The 20970-nt window shown below is 43.5% G+C and overlaps 1 protein-coding gene across 1 annotated transcript; it reads left to right on the top strand.

The window, feature by feature from the left end:
- Nucleotides 1-3244: 3244 nt before the first annotated feature.
- Nucleotides 3245-6903, top strand: gpr27 (G protein-coupled receptor 27). The gene has a single exon (XM_012961748.3). The coding sequence runs from the start codon at nt 3629-3631 to the stop codon at nt 4739-4741; it is 1113 nt and encodes a 370-aa protein (XP_012817202.1). The 5' UTR covers nt 3245-3628; the 3' UTR covers nt 4742-6903.
- Nucleotides 6904-20970: the final 14067 nt, after the last annotated feature.

Genomic DNA, 20970 nt, shown 5'->3' with positions numbered 1-20970 from the left:
TCTGATAGTTTGTGGGAGCGAATTCCAGAGAAGGGGGGCAGCCCTTGCAAAGTCTTGAATGCGAGCGTGTGAGGGGGGAATGAGAGAAGAGTTGAGGAGCAGGTCAGTAGAGGAGCATAAAAAGTGGGTTCGATGGTACCTAGAGATGAGTTCAGAGATGTAGGGTGGGGCAGAGTTATGAACTGCTTTAAATGTGAGAGTCATTAGTAGGAAGAAATGGTGCCTATAGTAGCAGTGGGGGGGATAATAGTCTCTGGGAAGGGACTGGGGCTGTGGGATAGCAGGTATAGTAGGGAGAGATGGTGCCTATAGTAGCAGTGGGGGGGATAATAGCCTCTGGGAAGGGACTGGGGCTGTGGGATAGCAGGTATAGTAGGGAGAGATGGTGCCTATAGTAGCAGTGGGGGGATAATAGCCTCTGGGAAGGGACTGGGGCTGTGGGATAGCAGGTATAGTAGGGAGAGATGGTGCCTATAGTAGCAGTGGGGGGATAATAGCCTCTGGGAAGGGACTGGGGCTGTGGGATAGCAGGTATAGTAGGGAGAGATGGTGCCTATAGTAGCAGTGGGGGATAATAGCCTCTGGGAAGGGACTGGGGCTGTGGGATAGCAGGTATAGTAGGGAGAGATGGTGCCTATAGTAGCAGTGGGGGGATAATAGCCTCTGGGAAGGGACTGGGGCTGTGGGATAGCAGGTATAGTAGGGAGAGATGGTGCCTATAGTAGCAGTGGGGGGATAATAGCCTCTGAGAAGGGACTGGGGCTGTGGGATAGCAGGTATAGTAGGGAGAGATGGTGGCTATAGTAGCAGTGGGGGTATAATAGCCTCTGGGAAGGGACTGGGGCTGTGGGATAGCAGGTATAGTAGGGAGAGATGGTGCCTATAGTAGCAGTGGGGGGGATAATAGCCTCTGGGAAGGGACTGGGGCTGTGGGATAGCAGGTATAGTAGGGAGAGATGGTGCCTATAGTAGCAGTGGGATAATAGCCTCTGGGAAGGGACTGTGGCTGTGGGATAGCAGGTATAGTAGGGAGAGATGGTGCCTATAGTAGCAGTGGGGGGGATAATAGCCTCTGGGAAGGGACTGGGGCTGGGGGATAGCAGGTATAGTAGGGAGAGATGGTGCCTATAGTAGCAGTGGGGGGATAATAGCCTCTGGGAAGGGACTGAGGCTGTGGGATAGCAGGTATAGTAGGGAGAGATGGTGCCTATAGTAACAGTGGGGGGATAATAGCCTCTGGGAAGGGACTGAGGCTGTGGGATAGCAGGTATAGTAGGGAGAGATGGTGCCTATAGTAACAGTGGGGGGATAATAGCCTCTGGGAAGGGACTGTGGCTGTAGGGTAGTAGGGACAGATAGTGGCCATACAATAACGATCTTTCCTGCGACCATTGGTTGCTACCCTCCAGTGACGTTCAGGGCTGAATCGTAAGATGTGGAGGTAAAAACAATAGGAATTCTTCCCCTACCTGACGATTCAGCCCTAAACGCAGCTTTTGCTCTGGTGCCTTCAATGGCACCTGATCGGAATCTTTTGTCCCGCCTGATTGATGAGACATCCGATATCCAAGTCTTTCGCGTTATCAATTGTCTTGTCAATCGACCATACACGCACTGGATATTGTATACAAACCCTTCCTATGATAAAATCGGTGTGTGTATGGCCAGCTTTAGTTTGGATTAGATCCTCTGAAAGAACTGTGAGTGTGGATTAGAATAACAGTCTTGCAGTTTGAATATTCTGGGAAATACCAGAGGGGCATTATTGTGCTTTCGCCTAGCAACCACATTTATATGCAGACACTACTGTGAATGTCGTGAAGTGTTGCAGTAGTGTATATACTCTTCCTAATATACTATATACCATAATATACCACACCTAGATGCCATTCAAATCACATTCATCTCCATTAAATTTCATACAATTGCTTGTGACTTCTTTACACTGGTTCAAGTTGAGGAAAAGTGGTGCTGCATGAAATATGCACAAACAATGGAAACAAATGATTAGCCAATTTGACTGCAAACATGGGGATCAGACTGGCCAATAAAGGCCCTGTACCCAGTGAGTCAAGCTTTAATTCCAGGCATGACACTGAAAGAGTAGGATAAATAGATAGATAGATAGATAGATAGATAGATAGATAATAGAGAGAGACAGAGAGATGATGATAGATAAATAGATGATAGATAGATAGATAGATAGATAGATAGATAGATAGATAGATAGATGATAAAAGATTAGATAGATGATAATTAGAAGAATGATAGATAGATAGATAGATAGATAGATAGATAGATAGATAGATAGATAGATAGATGATAGATAAAAAGATAGATAGACAGAAAGATTACATAGATAGATGATAGATAGATGGATAGATAGATTAATAGATAGAAGAATGATAGATAGATTAGATAGATAATAGATAGATGATAGATAGATAGATAGATAGATAGATAGATAGATAGATAGATAGATGATAGATAGATAGATAGATGATAGATAGAAGAATGATAGATGATAGATTAGATAGATAGATAGATAGATAGATAGATAGATAGATAGATAGATGATAGATAGACAGAAAGATTACATAGATAGATAGATAGATAGATAGATAGATAGATGGATAGATAGATTAATAGATAGAAGAATGATAGATAGATAGATAGATAGATAGATAATAGATAGATGATAGATAGATAGATAGATAGATAGATAGATAGATAGAAGAATGATAGATGATAGATTAGATAGATAGATAGATAGATAGATAGATAGATAGATAGATAGACAGAAAGACAGAAAGATTACATAGATATATTAATAGATAGATAGATAAATAGATAGATAGAAGAATGATAGATTAGATAGATAATAGATAGATGCTAGATAGATAGATAGATGATAGATAGATAGATAGATAGATGGATAGATGATAGAAGAATGATAGATGATGCTAGATGATAGATTAGGTAGATATATAGATGACAGTTGATGATAGATAGATGATAGATAGATAGATAGATAGATAAATAGACAGATGATAGATAGAAAGATAGATAGATGATAGATAGATAGATTAATAGATAGACAATAGATAGAAAGATATATAAACGATAAATCTGTAGCAGTAAAGAAGCAATACAGTCAAAGAGTATTTAATTAAGCACAACAGGGGTTCATGGAACAGCTCCATGTTTGGTTCCCAAGAGGATATGCAGCAGCTGATGTCTGGGTCGGACAGGTCTGCCAGCCTGCCAGCTTCTGCCACAGGAGAGCCCCACTCAGTGGCAGACAGATCATCAGCACCCAGCGGTTACTGCCCGTCACAGCCCCAGCCAGGCGCTGGCTACACTGTTGCAGCGCAGGATACACTGTTGCAGCGCAGGCTACACTGTTGCAGCGCAGGATACACTGTTGCAGCGCAGGATACACTGTTGCAGCGCCGGAGACATTGTCGGAGCGCCAGATACACTGTTGCAGCGCCGGAGACTGTTGCAGGCGCATACATTACAGGGCGACACGTTGCAGGGCTTTGTGCTGCTGGCTGCCCCTGACTCCGCACATGCTGTGCTTGGGATCCGCTCCCAGTCTGTCGCTGTCGCTGCCGCTGCTGTCTCCATGGCTGGCCATGATCTGGAGAAAAGCAACGCGTCCTTCCTCCCTACGGACATGCCCACTGTGTCGGTGGCCAAACTGGCCTCTCTGGGCATCATCGCCTGTGTCAGCCTTGCCGGCAATCTGCTCTTCGCTTTCATCGCCCTGAAGGACAAGAACCTGCACCGGGCTCCCTATTACCTGATGTTGGACCTGTGTGTGGGAGACCTGATCCGGTCGCTGCTTTGTTTCCCTTTGGTTCTGAAGTCCATCAGCAGCGGATCCCAATGGACCTACAGCAAGAGGAGCTGCAGAATCATGGCCTTCGGGGCGGTGCTGCTCTGCTTCCATGCCGCCTTCATGCTGCTCTCCATCAGCCTGACCCGGTACATGGCTATAGCCCACCATAGGTTCTACTGCAAGAGAATGACGGGCTGGGCTTGTGCCATTGTCATCTCCATGGCCTGGATCCTTTCCACCGCTATGGCCTTGCCTCCAGTGTTTGAGGTGGGCACCTACAAGTTCATTAGGGAGGAGGACCAGTGCACCTTTGAGCATCGCTATGTCAAAGCCAACGACAGCCTGGGCTTCCTACTCATGCTAGCCTTTATTGTGGGGGCCACCCATTTTATCTACATGAAACTGCTCTTCTTCATTTATGACCATCGGAAGATGAAACCAGCCCAGCTGACTCCAGCCATTAGCCAGAACTGGAGCTTCCATGGACCTGGGGCAGCAGGGCAGGCAGCTGCCAACTGGATCGCTGGGTTCGGCAGGGGCCCCACTCCCCCTACATTGGTAGGAATGAGACAAAGCACCCAGGGCCACATTAAGCGACTGGTAGTGCTGGAAGAGTTCAAGCAAGAGAAGAGGCTCTGCAAGATGTTCTATGTGATCACCTTTCTGTTCCTAGTCTTCTGGGCTCCTTACCTGTTGGCTTGTTACCTAAGGGTCTTTCTGAAGGCTTCTAGCCTGCCTCAAGGCTACCTAACAACGGCAGTGTGGCTAACGTTTGCCCAGGCAGGGGTTAACCCTATTGTCTGCCTCTTGCTAAACAAAGAAGTAAGGATGTCCCTAAGAGCTTACATCCCCTGCAAGAGCACCCAGACCCAAAGGGATCCTTATATGGACACATGACCCTGCTAGCCAATTAGCATGGGTAACTGCACATATCAGTAATGCAATCTTTCTTTAATTAGATCATGTGGCTTCAGTTTCCAGGGCAGATTTAGAATTTTTTTTAATAATGCAGATATCTGTAACCCCTGGTACATAGCTGTTGCTGAACTAACTGCCAGCACACTTTGGGTGCTTTAGGGATGCTGGTCATGCACAGGTTTAGGATCTATGGACTGATACCTTGGCTGCTTGAATATTGCTTGACTACATTTCCCAGCATCCTCACGTATGTAATCCAAGGGCAGCATGCTGGGATTTGTAGTCCACTTTGCAGACAAGATTTTGTGCTATTGTATTCTGCTGATGTTTTGGATCCGCCTTGTGTTCTAAGACTATGCTTTGAGAAAGGAACAAGAGATTGTTCTGAAAATAAAATGGCAGTGATTTTAGACTCGAGAGCACTGGGTTATTAGATGGGTTGGCTGTAAAGATTTTAGGAAGGCAACTGATTCCCTCCCAGAGAGCACCAAGTGTTTATTAGGGGAATGAATGCAGGTTATAGACTGAGAAATGGGGATTTTCTCTCCAATAACTGGAGATCTGAGATTAATGAGGCTCCCGCTCATATAGTGTATAAATAGGATCAATGTTTGTATGTATTTCATGCATTATGGGGACCTTTATGCACAGGGATGCACAGCATTGTATAAAGGCTTGGAAGAACCTTATATAAAGAAAGGCTCTGCTCGCTACAGTCTGTCGTCTGCGGAACAATTGACTTAACCCTGTGCGTGCCAGTACGCCCGCAGGAAGGATGCATAATAGGATTAGCACTGGCACTCAGCCATTACAGGATTAAGATATTGTTCATTTTATCAGTTAGAGCTGACTCGTGCCTGCCTGGCTTTCTATTTGTTCATATACCTTCAGGTAACATGGAGGCACCCCATGTAATACAAAAGCATAAACACAAACCAGTGAGAATGTGTTTAGTTACAACACAATTATATACAGTATAATGGGGTTACATGATTTACACAGGGGCATAGCACTGTACCACTGGGCAACCCCTACCACAGCCAAAGCTGCACAATATTAGCAGGTCCCTGGACCCCCCCAAGGGTAGGACAGGGGTGTCACTGCTTGCACACAATCACCACATCATAGAGACAATGAACACTTAAGCCATTTGCAGAATGTTTTTCAGAGATGTCCATTATTCATTGCAGGAGAGAAGACTTCACCTTTAGGAGATAGAGTAAGGCCTAATATTACTATGCATCCTCCCTTGTATGTACATTTATTGTGATTTTAGTATATATAGCGACAACAGGCATCTAAATTGATGTAATAGATTTAATACCCAGGGTCAGTTGTTCTCCATGGGGAGATTATAATTGCCACAGGACATCTTGGCAATATGCTGGCACTAATGCTTATGTTATCCAAAGGCCAAATAGACTGGCTGCCATTAGGATAAGGGCTTTGTACTCTGATACCCCCTATCAGTAACCCAGCAGTGTTCCCAGAAGTGCCCATATCTGTACAGTGAACATGGGCCAGCTTCTCTGGGATCTGATTTATAAAGAGTTAATAGGTGCAGGGTAGAAGTTAGGGTGGGGGTCAGGGTGGCCAAGCAATGGATGCAGCCTGGGATTAAATTAGTACAAATTAACCATAGTGGTTATATGTACTACAACTCCCAGCAGCCCCTGAAAGACTGAAACACTGTGCTGGTGCTTGAGGGAAGCATGATAGACATTTCTGCCATAAAACAGCAAAAAATAACACAAAATGTAATAATATGTAAATGGAATATTAACCAAGGTGGTTTTTTTTATTTCTTGCCAAGACGCCCTTTGTGTCTGGTGTTCATGGTATACACCTTCTCTGTCTTGCCATGGAAACCATAATGAATAAGTGTGTATGTATTGTAGTTGTATTTGTTGGAAAATGCATGTAGTGTTTAACATGACATGATAGCAACCGGACATGACCATATATCCCACATTATGGGCTAGTGTGCCAGCTTAGCTTCTCTTCTTATTGCCTCAGTTTATACTTAGGGGACCCCTGTTTCTCCCCAGAAGGATTTTATACTGCCTGCCTTGTTTTCCATTACTCGTCCCTCTGATTGTGCTGACTAGTCTGCAGCCCAGTATCCTACCAGCCTTCCTACTGCCCATCCTTATGCCTATATAGCCCAGTATCCTACCAGCCTTCCTACTGCCCATCCTTATGCCTATATAGCCCAGTATCCTACCAGCCTTCCTACTGCCCATCCTTATGCCTATATAGCCCAGTATCCTACCAGCCTTCCTACTGCCCATCCTTATGCCTATATAGCCCAGTATCCTACCAGCCTTCCTACTGCCCATACTTATGCCTATATAGCCCAGTATCCTACCAGCCTTCCTACTGCCCATCCTTATGCCTATATAGCCTAGTATCCTCCCTGCCTTCCTACTGTCCATCCTTATGCCTATAGAACCCAGTATCCTGCCTGCCTTCCTACTGCCCATCCTTATGCCTATATAGCCCAGCACCCTCCCTGCCTTCCTACTGCCCATCCTTATGCCTATATAGCCCAGTATCCTACCAGCCTTCCTACTGCCCATCCTTATGCCTATATAGCCTAGTATCCTCCCTGCCTTCCTACTGTCCATCCTTATGCCTATATAGCCCAGCACCCTCCCTGCCTTCCTACTGCCCATCCTTATGCCTATATAGCCCAGTATCCTACCAGCCTTCCTACTGCCCATCCTTATGCCTATATAGCCTAGTATCCTCCCTGCCTTCCTACTGTCCATCCTTATGCCTATATAGCCCAGCACCCTCCCTGCCTTCCTACTGCCCATCCTTATGCCTATATAGCCCAGTATCCTACCAGCCTTCCTACTGCCCATCCTTATGCCTATATAGCCCAGTATCCTACCAGCCTTCCTACTGCCCATCCTTATGTCTATATAGCCCAGTATCCTACCAGCCTTCCTACTGCCCATCCTTATGCCTATATAGCCCAGTACCCTCCCTGCCTTCCTACTGCCCATCCTTATGCCTATATAGCCCAGTATCCTCCCTGCCTTGCTCCTTCCCATTCTTATGCCTATATAGCCCAGCACCCTCCCTGCCTTCCTACTGCCCATCCTTATGCCTATACAGCCCATGCAGAATGACTGCTGTGATTAAGCTTTATTATAGACTACTATTACACGATATATTTTGGGCCATGTTTGCCATTTCTCACGCTATTGTGTGATAATAGTCTATAATAAAGCCTAAAGGGATACTGTCATGATTTTATGGGGTACTTTTTATTTCTAAATTACACTGTTCACTCTGCCATTTAAAATGTTATTCTTGAACCAACAAATGTATGTTTAGCTGTAATATTGGTGTGTAGGCGCCATCTCAGTGCATTGTGCCCGAGTCTGAGCTTTCAGCCAGCGCTACACATTAGAACTGCTCTCAGCTAACCTATTGTTTCTCCTACTCCCATGTAACTAGAGGAGTCCCAAGCCGGACTTGGATTTCTTACTATTGAGGGCTATTCTGATACCTACTGGGAGCTGCTATCTTGCTCCCTTCCCATTGTTCTGCTGATCGGCTGCTGGGGGTGAGGGGGGGGGGGGATATCACTCCAACTTGCAGCGCAGCAGTAAAGTGTGAATGAAAGTTTATTAAGAGCACAGGTCACATGGCTGTGGCACCCTGGGAAATGAAGAATTTGACTAGCCCCATGTGAAATTTCAAAATCAAATACAAAAAATATCCATTTATGTTTCTGAAAAACATGTTTTCCCATTGCAATATTGCTTTCATCACACTAGTCATTGTGCTAAATGAGTGTTTTCCTCAGTTCTAAAAGCTTCATTGTACAACCCAGTACCTTGCCAGCCATTCCTACCCACATCCCTCTGGATCTAAAACATTATCCTGCCAGCCTTTCCCACTGCCAGTCCCTCTGCTTTCACAGCCCAGTATCCGTAAAACCCATTATTCTGACAGCTTTTCCCCTTTGGCCCATCCCTCTGCCTGATCAGCCCATTATCCTGCCAGTATTTCAGATTTCCAGTTCTGCTGTACCCCAGTATCCTGAGAACAATTATCATTACTTATCTTTTAGGCCCCACAGCTCAGCATCTGTGAGCCTTTGGTTCTGCCAGATCCTCTGCCAATACAGATTAGGGTCCCACAAGCCTTTACCGCTACCAGTCCCTTTACCCACACATCCTAGTATCTTGCCAGTCTTTCTGAATGCCAGTATTTCTCAGTGCCAGCCTTTCCTACTGCCCATCTCTCTGCTTGTACAGCTCAGTGCCAGCCTTTCCTACTGCCCATCTCTCTGCTTGTACAGCTCAGTGCCAGCCTTTCCTACTGCCCATCTCTCTGCTTGTACAGCTCAGTGCCAGCCTTTCCTACTGCCCATCTCTCTGCTTGTACAGCTCAGTGCCAGCCTTTTCTACTGCCCATCTCTCTGCTTGTACAGCTCAGTGCCAGCCTTTCCTACTGCCCATCTCTCTGCTTGTACAGCTCAGTGCCCTGCCAGCCTTTCCTACTGCCCATCTCTCTGCTTGTACAGCTCAGTGCCCGCCTTTCCTACTGCCCATCTCTCTGCTTGTACAGCTCAGTGCCCTGCCAGCCTTTCCTACTGCCCATCTCTCTGCTTGTACAGCTCAGTGCCAGCCTTTCCTACTGCCCATCTCTCTGCTTGTACAGCTCAGTGCCGGCCTTTCCTACTGCCCATCTCTCTGCTTGTACAGCTCAGTGCCCTGCCAGCCTTTCCTACTGCCCATCTCTCTGCTTGTACAGCTCAGTGCCAGCCTTTCCTACTGCCCATCTCTCTGCTTGTACAGCTCAGTGCCCGCCTTTCCTACTGCCCATCTCTCTGCTTGTACAGCTCAGTGCCGGCCTTTCCTACTGCCCATCTCTCTGCTTGTACAGCTCAGTGCCGGCCTTTCCTACTGCCCATCTCTCTGCTTGTACAGCTCAGTGCCGGCCTTTCCTACTGCCCATCTCTCTGCTTGTACAGCTCAGTGCCCTGCCAGCCTTTCCTACTGCCCATCTCTCTGCTTGTACAGCTCAGTGCCAGCCTTTCCTACTGCCCATCTCTCTGCTTGTACAGCTCAGTGCCCGCCTTTCCTACTGCCCATCTCTCTGCTTGTACAGCTCAGTGCCGGCCTTTCCTACTGCCCATCTCTCTGCTTGTACAGCTCAGTGCCGGCCTTTCCTACTGCCCATCTCTCTGCTTGTACAGCTCAGTGCCCGCCTTTCCTACTGCCCATCTCTCTGCTTGTACAGCTCAGTGCCGGCCTTTCCTACTGCCCATCTCTCTGCTTGTACAGATAAAATATCCTGACAAATTTTCCTTCCCACTGTAGTATCTGACTTTTTACTATTGTACAATTCTATTTATATAAAAAGTGCACGTTCTGTTTATAAAGAAATAGCATTTCCCGTTTGGTGCATTTTTTGCCCCATTTTTCTGCCTAAAACTGCTCACCTGCCTGAAGTTTTGGAAACCAACATTTCCTAATGGTTTTGTTAAAGATTTTTTTAAATGTTATTATGAAAGTCATCTCTAATAGTCAGCAAAACTTACTAAGAATATTTTTTTTGCTTGACAATTTTGGAAATAGTAATTAGGCTCCAACAGTGTCCTGTGCGAATACTATATAGGGATGGGATCTATGTGGATGCATTGAAAATGATAAGAAGAATACAGTTTCAATGCATTCAAGTTTTTTTTGCCATTTAATCTGATTGAGTTTTTATATATATAAATTGAAAAAACCTCACAAATTGACAAATTCTATAACTGATAAATCTAAAATTTTTGTGTCTTGTTCATCTTCAGGTAGAAGATGAACCACTAGAATCAATGGGGGTGTGGCTTGGGAGGGTACCTAACAACAGGGTTGGGCTGGGGTGCCCAGCGCCCACCGAGAGTGCGAATTTAAGGGCCCTCTGTGTGATCTGAACATGTACAGCGAATACTTCCCTCCTCCTTAATTTGGCACTGTGATGGGTCTGGCTGGGGGAAAGGGGTGGGTGGGAGAGCTGGCCTGGGTCAGCGGGGCCCACTGGGTTTTTTCCTGGTGTCCCGCTGTCCCAATCCGACACTGCCTAATACTCTGACATCCAACTTCCAGTGATTTTAGATATCCTTGTCCTTCAGTTAGGCCAGTGTAGGGCAGTGATCCCCAACCAGTAGCTCAACATGTTGCTCCCCAACCCCTTGGGTGTTGCTCTCAGTGCCCCCAAACCAGGGAGTTATTTTTGAATTCCTGACTTGGGGGCAAGTTTTGGTTGAATAAAAACAAGATTTCCTACCAAATAAAGCCCCCTGTAAGCTGATAGGGTGCATAGAGGCTGCCTAATAGCCAATCACAGCCCTTATTTGGCACCTCCATGAACTTTTATGGTGCTTGTGTTGCTCTCCAACTATTTTTACATTTGACTGTGGCTCATGAGTAAGAAAGGTTGGGGACTCCTGGGGTAGGGGATGACAGTTCTGTATTGAGGGTTTTAGGATATCTGTACCTTTACAGTTCTCTGGGACAGGGACATAACTTGATGTCATTGGGCCCCAGCAAAAAACATATTTCAAGTGCCCCTCCTGCATGTGGAAATCACATCCCCCCATCACCCCCATAATGTTGCTGGGAACCTTAATACATCCTTATCCCCCTCACCTCATGGGATCTGCCCCCCCTATCATTGTGCCACTAGCTTGGGATACATCCATTCATCACAGAGTTTCATCATTGCTCTTATACTACATAATATATTGATTTGTGATGTGGTTGTTTGTGACTGTAGGTGTAAAATGTACAGCGTTTCCCGCTTTCCTTATCGCTATTTCGACTTAATCACTTTAAGAACTGTAAAAAAAAAAAGGCAAAATTGTTGCTTATAATTTTCATATCTGTAAATATCTTAACTTGTACTATTACATGACAAGAGCTAAATCTACTTTTATGCATTGTTATTACGAGACCACGTCCTGCATTTTTCTACAAGATATTTATTACCATTTTTTTAAACTGACCCAGATTTGTATAAAAGGAATAATCTGGATTTGTGTCTATTTTTTTCAACGATCATTTTCCAGACTAGAGCTTCTCTAGAAAATGCTTTCAGAATGGGGGAACGGCTGTTTGTATGAGTTGAAAACATGTGGTATAACACAAGACTTGTTGGATTTTTACCTGTTTAATAAACTTTATAACTTCCAAACTGTTTGTTCATTGTATTTATTTACCCGGTAACAGCACAGTTTGGTATTTAGACGATCATTTATGAGTCTTTTGAAAGTTGAAAACACAAGGGGTCATTTTCAATGCAGAACACAGCGTGCAAAAAAGGTGCAAAAATGGAGTGCAGAGATCCCCCACTTACCCCGTGGACACAGTTGTGCCCCTTAGTGCTCTAGAACTTTTACCCCAGGGAATAATAAATAGCCCCTATGGTGTCAAAACACAATGAGCTAACCCAGAGTTGGACTGGCTAATTATTAGAGTACCAGCCTAAACCAATTTCCAGCTTTCTATGTTTCTACTTCTTTCTATGTTTCTGTTATTTCTGACCATATAAAAACCTATGCTATTTGGCAGTTGCCATTAAGTGCTCTTAAAGGAACAGTAACACCAAAAAATAGAAGAGCTTTAAAGTAATGAAAATATAATATATTGTTGCCCTGCACTGGTAAAACTGATGTGTTAAAAACCGATGACAGATCAGATGTATTTCACCACCTGGTTTTAACAGACCACGTCTCTCAGCCTTATTTGAAAAGATCATGGTAATATGTCCTGTTTAGGAAGAGGCTGATATATTTATGTTGGATGATTATTGAATAATATACAGTTTGGTCATTTCCCTATGGGACCCAACTGTACATTCTATCCTTATAAACGGTGCTTAGTGATGTCATCATATCATTTCTGTCACATGACTCCGATACCTGTATATAATTATAAGTTAACCGCCCATGTATATAATGTTACCTACCCTCTAATATAGTAGGCTTTATTCACATAAATCTATGGTGCAATTAGTTACTGGGGAATACTGGGCCATTGCTGACTTGCTTTTGAGTAACCTATTAGTATAATGTAGACAGATCTATTGTGAAACAGTTTGTATTTGGTCTCCGTGTTTTATTATTGGTACTTTTTTAATTATTTTACTTTTTATTCTGCAGCTCTCCAGTTTGGAATTTCAGCAGTTATCTGGTTGCTAGGGTTCAATTTATCTTAGTGACCAGGAAGTGGTTTGAGAGAGTGACTGATATAGGAATAGGGACTAAATAGGGAGATAAGTAATAAAAAGTAACAATAACAATAAAATTGGAGCCTCACAGAGCAATAGTTTTTGGCTGCCAGGGTCAGTGACCCCCATTTGAAAGCTGGAAAGAGGCAGAAGAAGAAAACTTAAGGCCAATTGAAAAGTTGCGTAGAATTAGCCATTCTATAACACATTAATGGTTAACTAAAGGTGACCTACCCCTTTAAAGACAGAGAGAGTATGAGGGGCCACACATGGTATGGATGTCTTTTTATTGTTCCCATTGTTTGTGCAAAGGGCAAATCTTCGTTTCACTTCTTCATCTGCAGATGCACCATGTACTGGCCAACACAGTCCATTGGCAGATAAAAGGGGGTTATATAATAAAAGGCACTAAGTTTGCCCAGGAGCAGTAACCCATAGCAACCAATCAGCAGATAGAATATACTGGTCACACCAGCAAACATTTTATTGGTTGCTATGGGTTACTGCTCCTGGGCGAACTTAGTGCCCTTTATTACATAGGGGAGAAAAATGTTTAAACTTGCCAGATTCAGATTTCAGGTAATACCCCATTGGGTCATTCCTGTCTTATAATCTTCATCCTTACCCTCACATAAGGGCTACATGCTGGATATACACCTTACCTTAAATATATCTTGCACATATCCCATTAATTAAAGCCATTAATTAAGGCAACATCATTTAAGTATGTTTCATTCAAATTAAAGACTTCAGAAACTGATAGAATTTTAATGGTCTGTTTTATTGTTATGGCCTCCAGCTCTGATTGGTTGGTAGCTGCTGTTATACAGTACATAGAAAATAAAATTACACTTGATAATATATAAGATAAGAATCTTAAATCTGAGAAGTTTGGGGCTACTGTATTCCTTGAGTTTCCAGCCTTGGGCAGAAGCAGGCTGGGTAGTACCCCTGGGGTACATTAGCCATTTTGGGGGCAGCTTGAGTCACTCTCAATACCAGTTGGTTAATATACTTTTTTTTTATTTTTTAGTGCCTACAAATATTTCACCAAATATTGTTATTAGCAGCTCTATAACACATTCAGGCAGAATTAACATTGTCAGAAATCCATTAGTCCCTTTCATGTCAGCGCTACAGCTATTTTCCCCTTCTGCGTGTGTGTGGGTTGGATTGTTCATCTTACCATATGGTGAGCGGTTTAACAGACATTTTTAAACAGAAGGCATAGCTATCAATAGATTGAGAAAAAAAAACATAAACTCAAATAATTACTAATAGGAAATCTGTGCTCCTATTATTTATATATAAATGCTGAGTTACTGAGTCCTGTTCCTTTAAGGATTCATTATATCTTAGTTGGGATCAAGTACAGGTACTGTTTTATTATTACAGAGAAAAGGGAATCATTTAACCATTAAATAAACCCAATAGGGCTGTTCTGCCCCCAATAAGGGGTAATTATATCTTAGTTGGGATCAAGTACAGGTACTGTTTTATTATTACAGAGAAAAGGGAATCATTTAACCATTAAATAAACCCAATAGGGCTGTTCTGCCCCCAATAAGGGGTAATTATATCTTAGTTGGGATCAAGTACAGGTACTGTTTTATTATTACAGAGAAAAGGGAATCATTTAACCATGAAATAAACCCAATAGGGCTGTTCTGCCCCCAATAAGGGGTAATTATATCTTAGTTGGGATCAAGTACAGGTACTGTTTTATTATTACAGAGAAAAGGGAATCATTTAACCATGAAATAAACCCAATAGGGCTGTTCTGCCCCCAATAAGGGGTAATTATATCTTAGTTGGGATCAAGTACAGGTACTGTTTTATTATTACAGAGAAAAGGGAATCATTTAACCATGAAATAAACCCAATAGGGCTGTTCTGCCCCAATAAGGGGTAATTATATCTTAGTTGGGATCAAGTACAGGTACTGTTTTATTATTACAGAGAAAAGGGAATCATTTAACCATTAAATAAACCCAATAGGGCTGTTCTGCCCCCAATAAGGGGTAATTATATCTTAGTTGGGATCAAGCACAAGGTACTGCTTTATTATTATTATGGTGAAAAGAGAATTAATTTTTAAACATTAGAATTATTTGCTTAGAATGGATTCTATAATTCGGAGGTTTCCGGATAATGGATCCCATACCTGTCTATACATGAAACTGTAGTTGCAGATTGCCTTTTCCCACTGGCACGTATAATCCATATGTTATTTCCTTCATGAAGTAGCAGAGAAATTCCTGTTACTACCTGCCTTTATTTTTATCCAGGTTTGAAAGATCCCCAAGGGAATAAGGCACAGATGTTCCATTTGCTTTTACTCTTCTTTCTGCCAGACTCTGTATATTGTTATGTTACATTCGACTGATACAACCCCCCCCCCACCTTTTATTCACCTTCCCTTTTGATTTTTTGGTTTTCCCCTTTGATTCTTTGGTTTCTTTGCTTCAGGCGCTGTCATCAAATATCATGCAAGTAGTTTGTTATCTGTATGCACTTGGCTCCATTGCACTTTGGTGGATGTTCTTATGTTTTGGGTACAGTTTTACTCTCACCCCAATATGTTTACATTGGTTGAACCCAGGTGAGCAGAATGAAATAAAAAATGAAGACATATGTATAAGCATGTCGTACATAAGTGCACTGTACAAACCACACCAAGTTTTTGCATAGAAATCTAGAATAATTGTGGCCGATTGCAAAAACAGCATTAGTGCCTGACTCATTAGGTCCAAGTTCAGATGGGAATAAGGACACATGAATTAAGGGCAGTAGTTTGAATAAAAGATATACACATAATAATAAAAATCTAGGTTTAGGAATAATATGCACTCTGGTTGTTGGGGTAAGTGACCACGGCAACCCCCAGTGAAATAGATTGCAAAGTTTTTGTAGCGACCTATAGGCTCCTAAGGCTTTAAATCCCTACAGGTTCAGTTACCTTACTTGCTGAGCAGAAGGCAATGTATCTAAGTAAGTTTATTTACATATATATGCTTGGCTACAGGGTCGGACTGGGCCGCCGTGACACCAGAAAAAACCCAGTGTGCCCCGGTGGCCCAGACCCGATTCCCGCAGGGCGCCCCCCTGAGGCAGTGGGACGAGTGGTGGGGGCCCCTGCAGAAGTGTGTGCGTGAAGACCACGGTGAGGGCCCATTGAGGGGTGCAGGGGTTCCTGAGGCAGTAGCCCCGGTGGTCCCTGCACCCCTCTGTCTGACCCTGATTGGCTAGCAGGTAGGGTGATCACTTCCTTCCTTATATAGTGCTGGGAAAACAGTGCCATTTCCTCTTTGGCTTCCACCTGAGAAACCGGGTGGATGTCAGGGAACAGGGCCGTAATTAGATAGTGGCAGGTGTACCAGTACACTCTGTGTAAAATAAATGGAGACATTTGTCCATCTAAACACCAGATTTTACACCGTTATTCTACGTAAGTTCTGGCAGAAGAAAAAATGCGGAAAATATTTATGATTTTACGCTGTTTTTATGTTGCCGTTTTGTACACTGCATAATAAATCTGCCCCTAGGGGTGTAAGGCAGTTAGGGCTGAGCTAGAAAGAGCAGCTCTGAGCTCCAACATAGGAGAGGCAGATTGGAGGTATCTCTCCCAGGCCATATTGCCTGTAGTGTAGGGATCCCAGTGGATCGAGGAATTCCCTCAGGGAATCCAGGCCACTACAGGGTGTCGCAGAGGTGAAGTGAGATTCCTGCCAAGTCTGCCCTCAGGGCAGTGTCAGTCTGTATTACACTCTGGATGTGGCGTTGCCTCTACCACTGGCCTCTGAGAAACTGTATTGTGAGTAACCCTGTGAATGTTTAATAAACGCTTTCTGTTTTGTTTACAAGAATCTCTGGCACCTTCTGTCTTTATTTTTCTGTACAGCAGCAGGAGAGATGTAGTTGCACAACACCCTCAACCAGATAGATGCTGGAATTCCAAACTGGAAGCTGCTGTCCAAAAAGCTAAATAGGCCAAAAATAGCAAAAAATAAAAAATAAAAAGTCCAATTGTAAAACGTATCATGGAACTTATAGTTTTGCACAATTTAGTGTCATCAGCAAAAATAGAAACAATACTGTCTATGCCCACCTCCAGGTCATTAATAAACAAGTTAAACAGCAAAGGCCCAAGGACTGACCCCTGCGGTACTCCACTAACCACACTGGTCCAATTAGAAAATGTTCCATTTACCACCACTCTTTGTACTCTATCCTTCAGCCAGTTCTCTATCCAATTACAAATATTATGTTCTAGGCCAATATTCCTTAATTTGATCATTAACCTTCTGTGAGGTACTGTATCAAACGCTTTAGCAAAGTCCAAGTAGATGACATCAACTGCCATTCCAGCATCAAGGTTCCTACTCACCTCCTCATAAAAGGCAACTAAATTAGTCTGGCAAGATCTGTTACGCATAAAACCATGCTGGCACAAACTAATAGTATTGTGAACTGCAATGTGTTCAAGTACCCTATCCCTTATTACCCCTTCCAATGCTGCCGCTTTGCAGAGCGATTTGACAAAATTAGATAACTGGGCAGCAAACTGGAAAATGAGGTTCAATGTTGATAAGTGCAAAGTTATGCACTTTGGTAGAAATAATATAAACGCAAACTATCTACTGAATGGTAGTGTGTTGGGGGTATCCTTAAAGGAAAAATAAAGTCAAAGTCACTTGGGGGTGCCAAAATGTTAGGCACCCCCAAGTGACTTTGACCGCCTACCTTTTACCCCGGGCTGGTGCCCCTGCGAGGAAGGAACAGCACCAGCCCGGGGTAGCTGCCGGCGCTTCCTTTTCCTGATTCGCTGCGCGCGCATGCGCAGTAGAGTGAAAAGCCGAACTTAAATGTTAAAGTCGGGTTTTTGTTGATAACAAGTTGTCTAATTCCAGGCAGTGTCATTCTGTGGCTACTAAAGCAAATAAAGTGCTGTCTTGTATAAAAAAGGGCATTGACTCAAGGGATGAGAACATAATTTTGCCCCTTTATAGGTCCCTGGTAAGGCCTCACCTTGAGTATGGGGGGCAGTTTTGGGCTCCAGTCCTTAAGAAGGATATTAATGAGCTGGAGAGAGTGCAGAGACTGCAACTAAACTGGTTAAGGGGATGGAAGATTTAAACTATGAGGTGAGACTGTCAGGGTTGGGGTTGTTTTCTCTGGAAAAGAGGCGCTTGTGAGGGGACATGATTACTCTGTACAAGTACATTAGAGGGGATTATAGGCAGTTGGGGGATGTTCTTTTTTCCCATAAAAACAATCAACGCACCAGAGGTCACCCCTTTAGATTAGAGGAAAGGAGTTTCCATTTGAAGCAGCGTAGGGGTTTTTCACGGTGAGGGCAGTGAGGTTGGGGAATGCCCTTCCTAGTGATGTGGTAATGGCAGATTCTGTTAATGCCTATAAGAGGGGCCTGGATGAGTTCTTGAACAATCAGAATATCCAAGGCTATTGTGATACTAATATCTACAGTTAGTATTAGTGGTTGTATTTATAGTTTATGTATGTGAGTGTATAGATTGGTAGGTGTGGGTTGGGTGTGCTGGGTTTACTTGGATGGGTTGAACTTGATGGACACAGGTCTTTTTTCAACCCTATGTAACTATGTAACTATGTAACTATGTATCAGAATACTAAATGTCTACATCATAGTAAAAGTTAACAACCCCTATAAGATGTCTAATTCTAAACCAATTCTTGGGTCACAAAGGTGTAAAAGCATTGGCCAAATACTTTTAAGGCAAAATATATGATAGATGTAATAAAAAGGTTTCATTTCTGGTGTCAGTGTCTCTTTAAGAGACATTATTAGAGAATGACTAAAGACACTTCCCAAGTTACAATGGCAGATACTGCAAATAGCTTGGGAGCTGTTATTTCCATCCGAACATTCTGGCTGTTTGTACTTTGTATGTTCATAATTGTATTTTATTAATATATATATATATGCATTTGTATGGGTAAAACACCTGTGAGCTAAAGCTGGTGAGTTCAGTAATTATGTATATAATCACCAAGGCTCTGTGCAGAATTTCAGTGCCATTATATGTCCTTCATCAGGACTACAGATAAATAAGTGTTTTATCCTTAGATCATTGCCTGTCACCATGGTAATAATGTAACGTGCCTCTCACTGCCGCATTTTCCACTCTCCTGTTCTTTTAGGTGGATGCACCTAATAAATATATATTCTATTCTATCTATTGGTTCAGTATTCATTCTGGGGGTATAGTTTTCCTTTTTTTTTTCTTGCTGAGTAAAACAGAGTTTGTGTGGACATCCATGTCTGAGAGAGATGGTTCTATAAAAATATACTGGTAGCAAAACCAATATTAATTTATTTATAAAGACTCGTCTGTGTGTTTTACTGAGGATTTATAGAGGCAAGAATTAAACTTTAGTTTATTATAGAACCCCAGTTACACTTAAGTGAAGACACACGGAGCTATTTAGTAGCAGCTACTTGTCATGGCTACGATACGCCAGATAATCCCCTGCCATAGACAGAACTGAGAATTGCCTCTGCTAAAACACACATAGAGACAATTATCAGTAAATGATCAGCATTGTCTATTTTAGTAGCCACGACAAGTAGCTGCTACTAGTAGCTCTGTGTGGCTTCACCCTAATAGGTGTGAAGCTAACAGAGAGCATTAGAGGGAGCAGAGAGAAAGGCTAAAATAAAAAGATGATGGGCAATATAAGTAAGGGAAGAAGACAGAATGGAAAAGAAAAAGAGAGAAGATAAGAAAAAAGTATGAAATACACTGTAAGGAAAAGGCCAGAGGATTTATACTTAGGCCTACTTGCTGTGTGCCAATATACCAGTTATGTTTGCTCTGCAGTGTAAGGCACAGGTCTGGGCTGGGACTCTATCTAGGCCCTGTCAGTTCAAGTACAGAGGCCCAAAAGCCGCCCAAAGCATCTCACTAAATAGTGACTGCCTATGGCATATTACAGCAGCCCCTCTGGCATTTGCCAGAACCCACATATTGCCAGTCCTGACCTGGTAAAGCACAAGGCACCATGCACTAGTGATGTGTAGGTCAGACATTTTCCAACCTGAACCCACCCCTTTATTAACATGAGTCTAACCAAGCCTAAAGTTGAGAAGGGAATTTTCAATCCAAACCCAAATTGAGACCACCCGTTAGCTGACGTTACAAGGGGCGGGCTCTAGCAGTTTTTCCACCACCCACCAATGAAGAAGGAATCCTACTGCAACGCACAAATAAAGTCCTAATTTTTCAGCTCAACCCCCACTCTGCCACGTACTTTGATGCAATGGAGCTCTGTGCTATTTGAGACAGTGGTAATCTCTGGGTTCCCTTTGCAAGTTGCACAAATAAGTGCTCCTACTTGCTCCAACTAAATACCATGCAGATATTGAATGATGAAACAATTTGCACCTATATTGTGTGCTTTGCATTACTTTAGTAAACGAGCCCTTTTTGTCTACTAATATACAAAGTAGTGTAGCTTTATTTTCTGAAAAACTTATTGCCACATTTTAGGCTAGTTTAGTCAAGTGAAATCATTTTTTCTAGTACAGGTATGGGACCTGTCATTCAGAATGCTTGGGGCCTGGGGTTTTCCATTTTTTTTTTCCAGTTTCCATTGGATTTCCATACCTTAAAAGGCCACAAAGGCCCGGGCCTAGGACGCAGATATTTAGGGGCGGCATGCAGGGTCGGACTGGGCCGCCGGGACAACAGGAAAAATCCTGGTTGGCCCCAGCCCAGTCCGACCTTTGCTGGCGCTCTCCCTACTGACTGTTCCACCCCTGACGTGTTCAATTTATATGCGCTCGGGGAGGACGTCGGGTGGGGGCCCTGCAGGGGGATTAGGGGGGGTAGGGGACACGGCTGGCTGGGGCACCTGCAGGGCCCCTGGGGCGGGAGCCCCGGTGGGCCCTGCACCCCCCAGTCCGACCCTGGTGGCATGCCACCCAGCTGCAC

The sequence above is a fragment of the Xenopus tropicalis genome, chromosome 4 (genome assembly GCF_000004195.4).
Source record: "Xenopus tropicalis strain Nigerian chromosome 4, UCB_Xtro_10.0, whole genome shotgun sequence".
NCBI lineage: Eukaryota > Metazoa > Chordata > Amphibia > Anura > Pipidae > Xenopus > Xenopus tropicalis.
The sequence above is the reverse complement of the archived record's forward strand: the minus strand, read 5'-3'. Positions and strand labels throughout refer to the sequence as shown.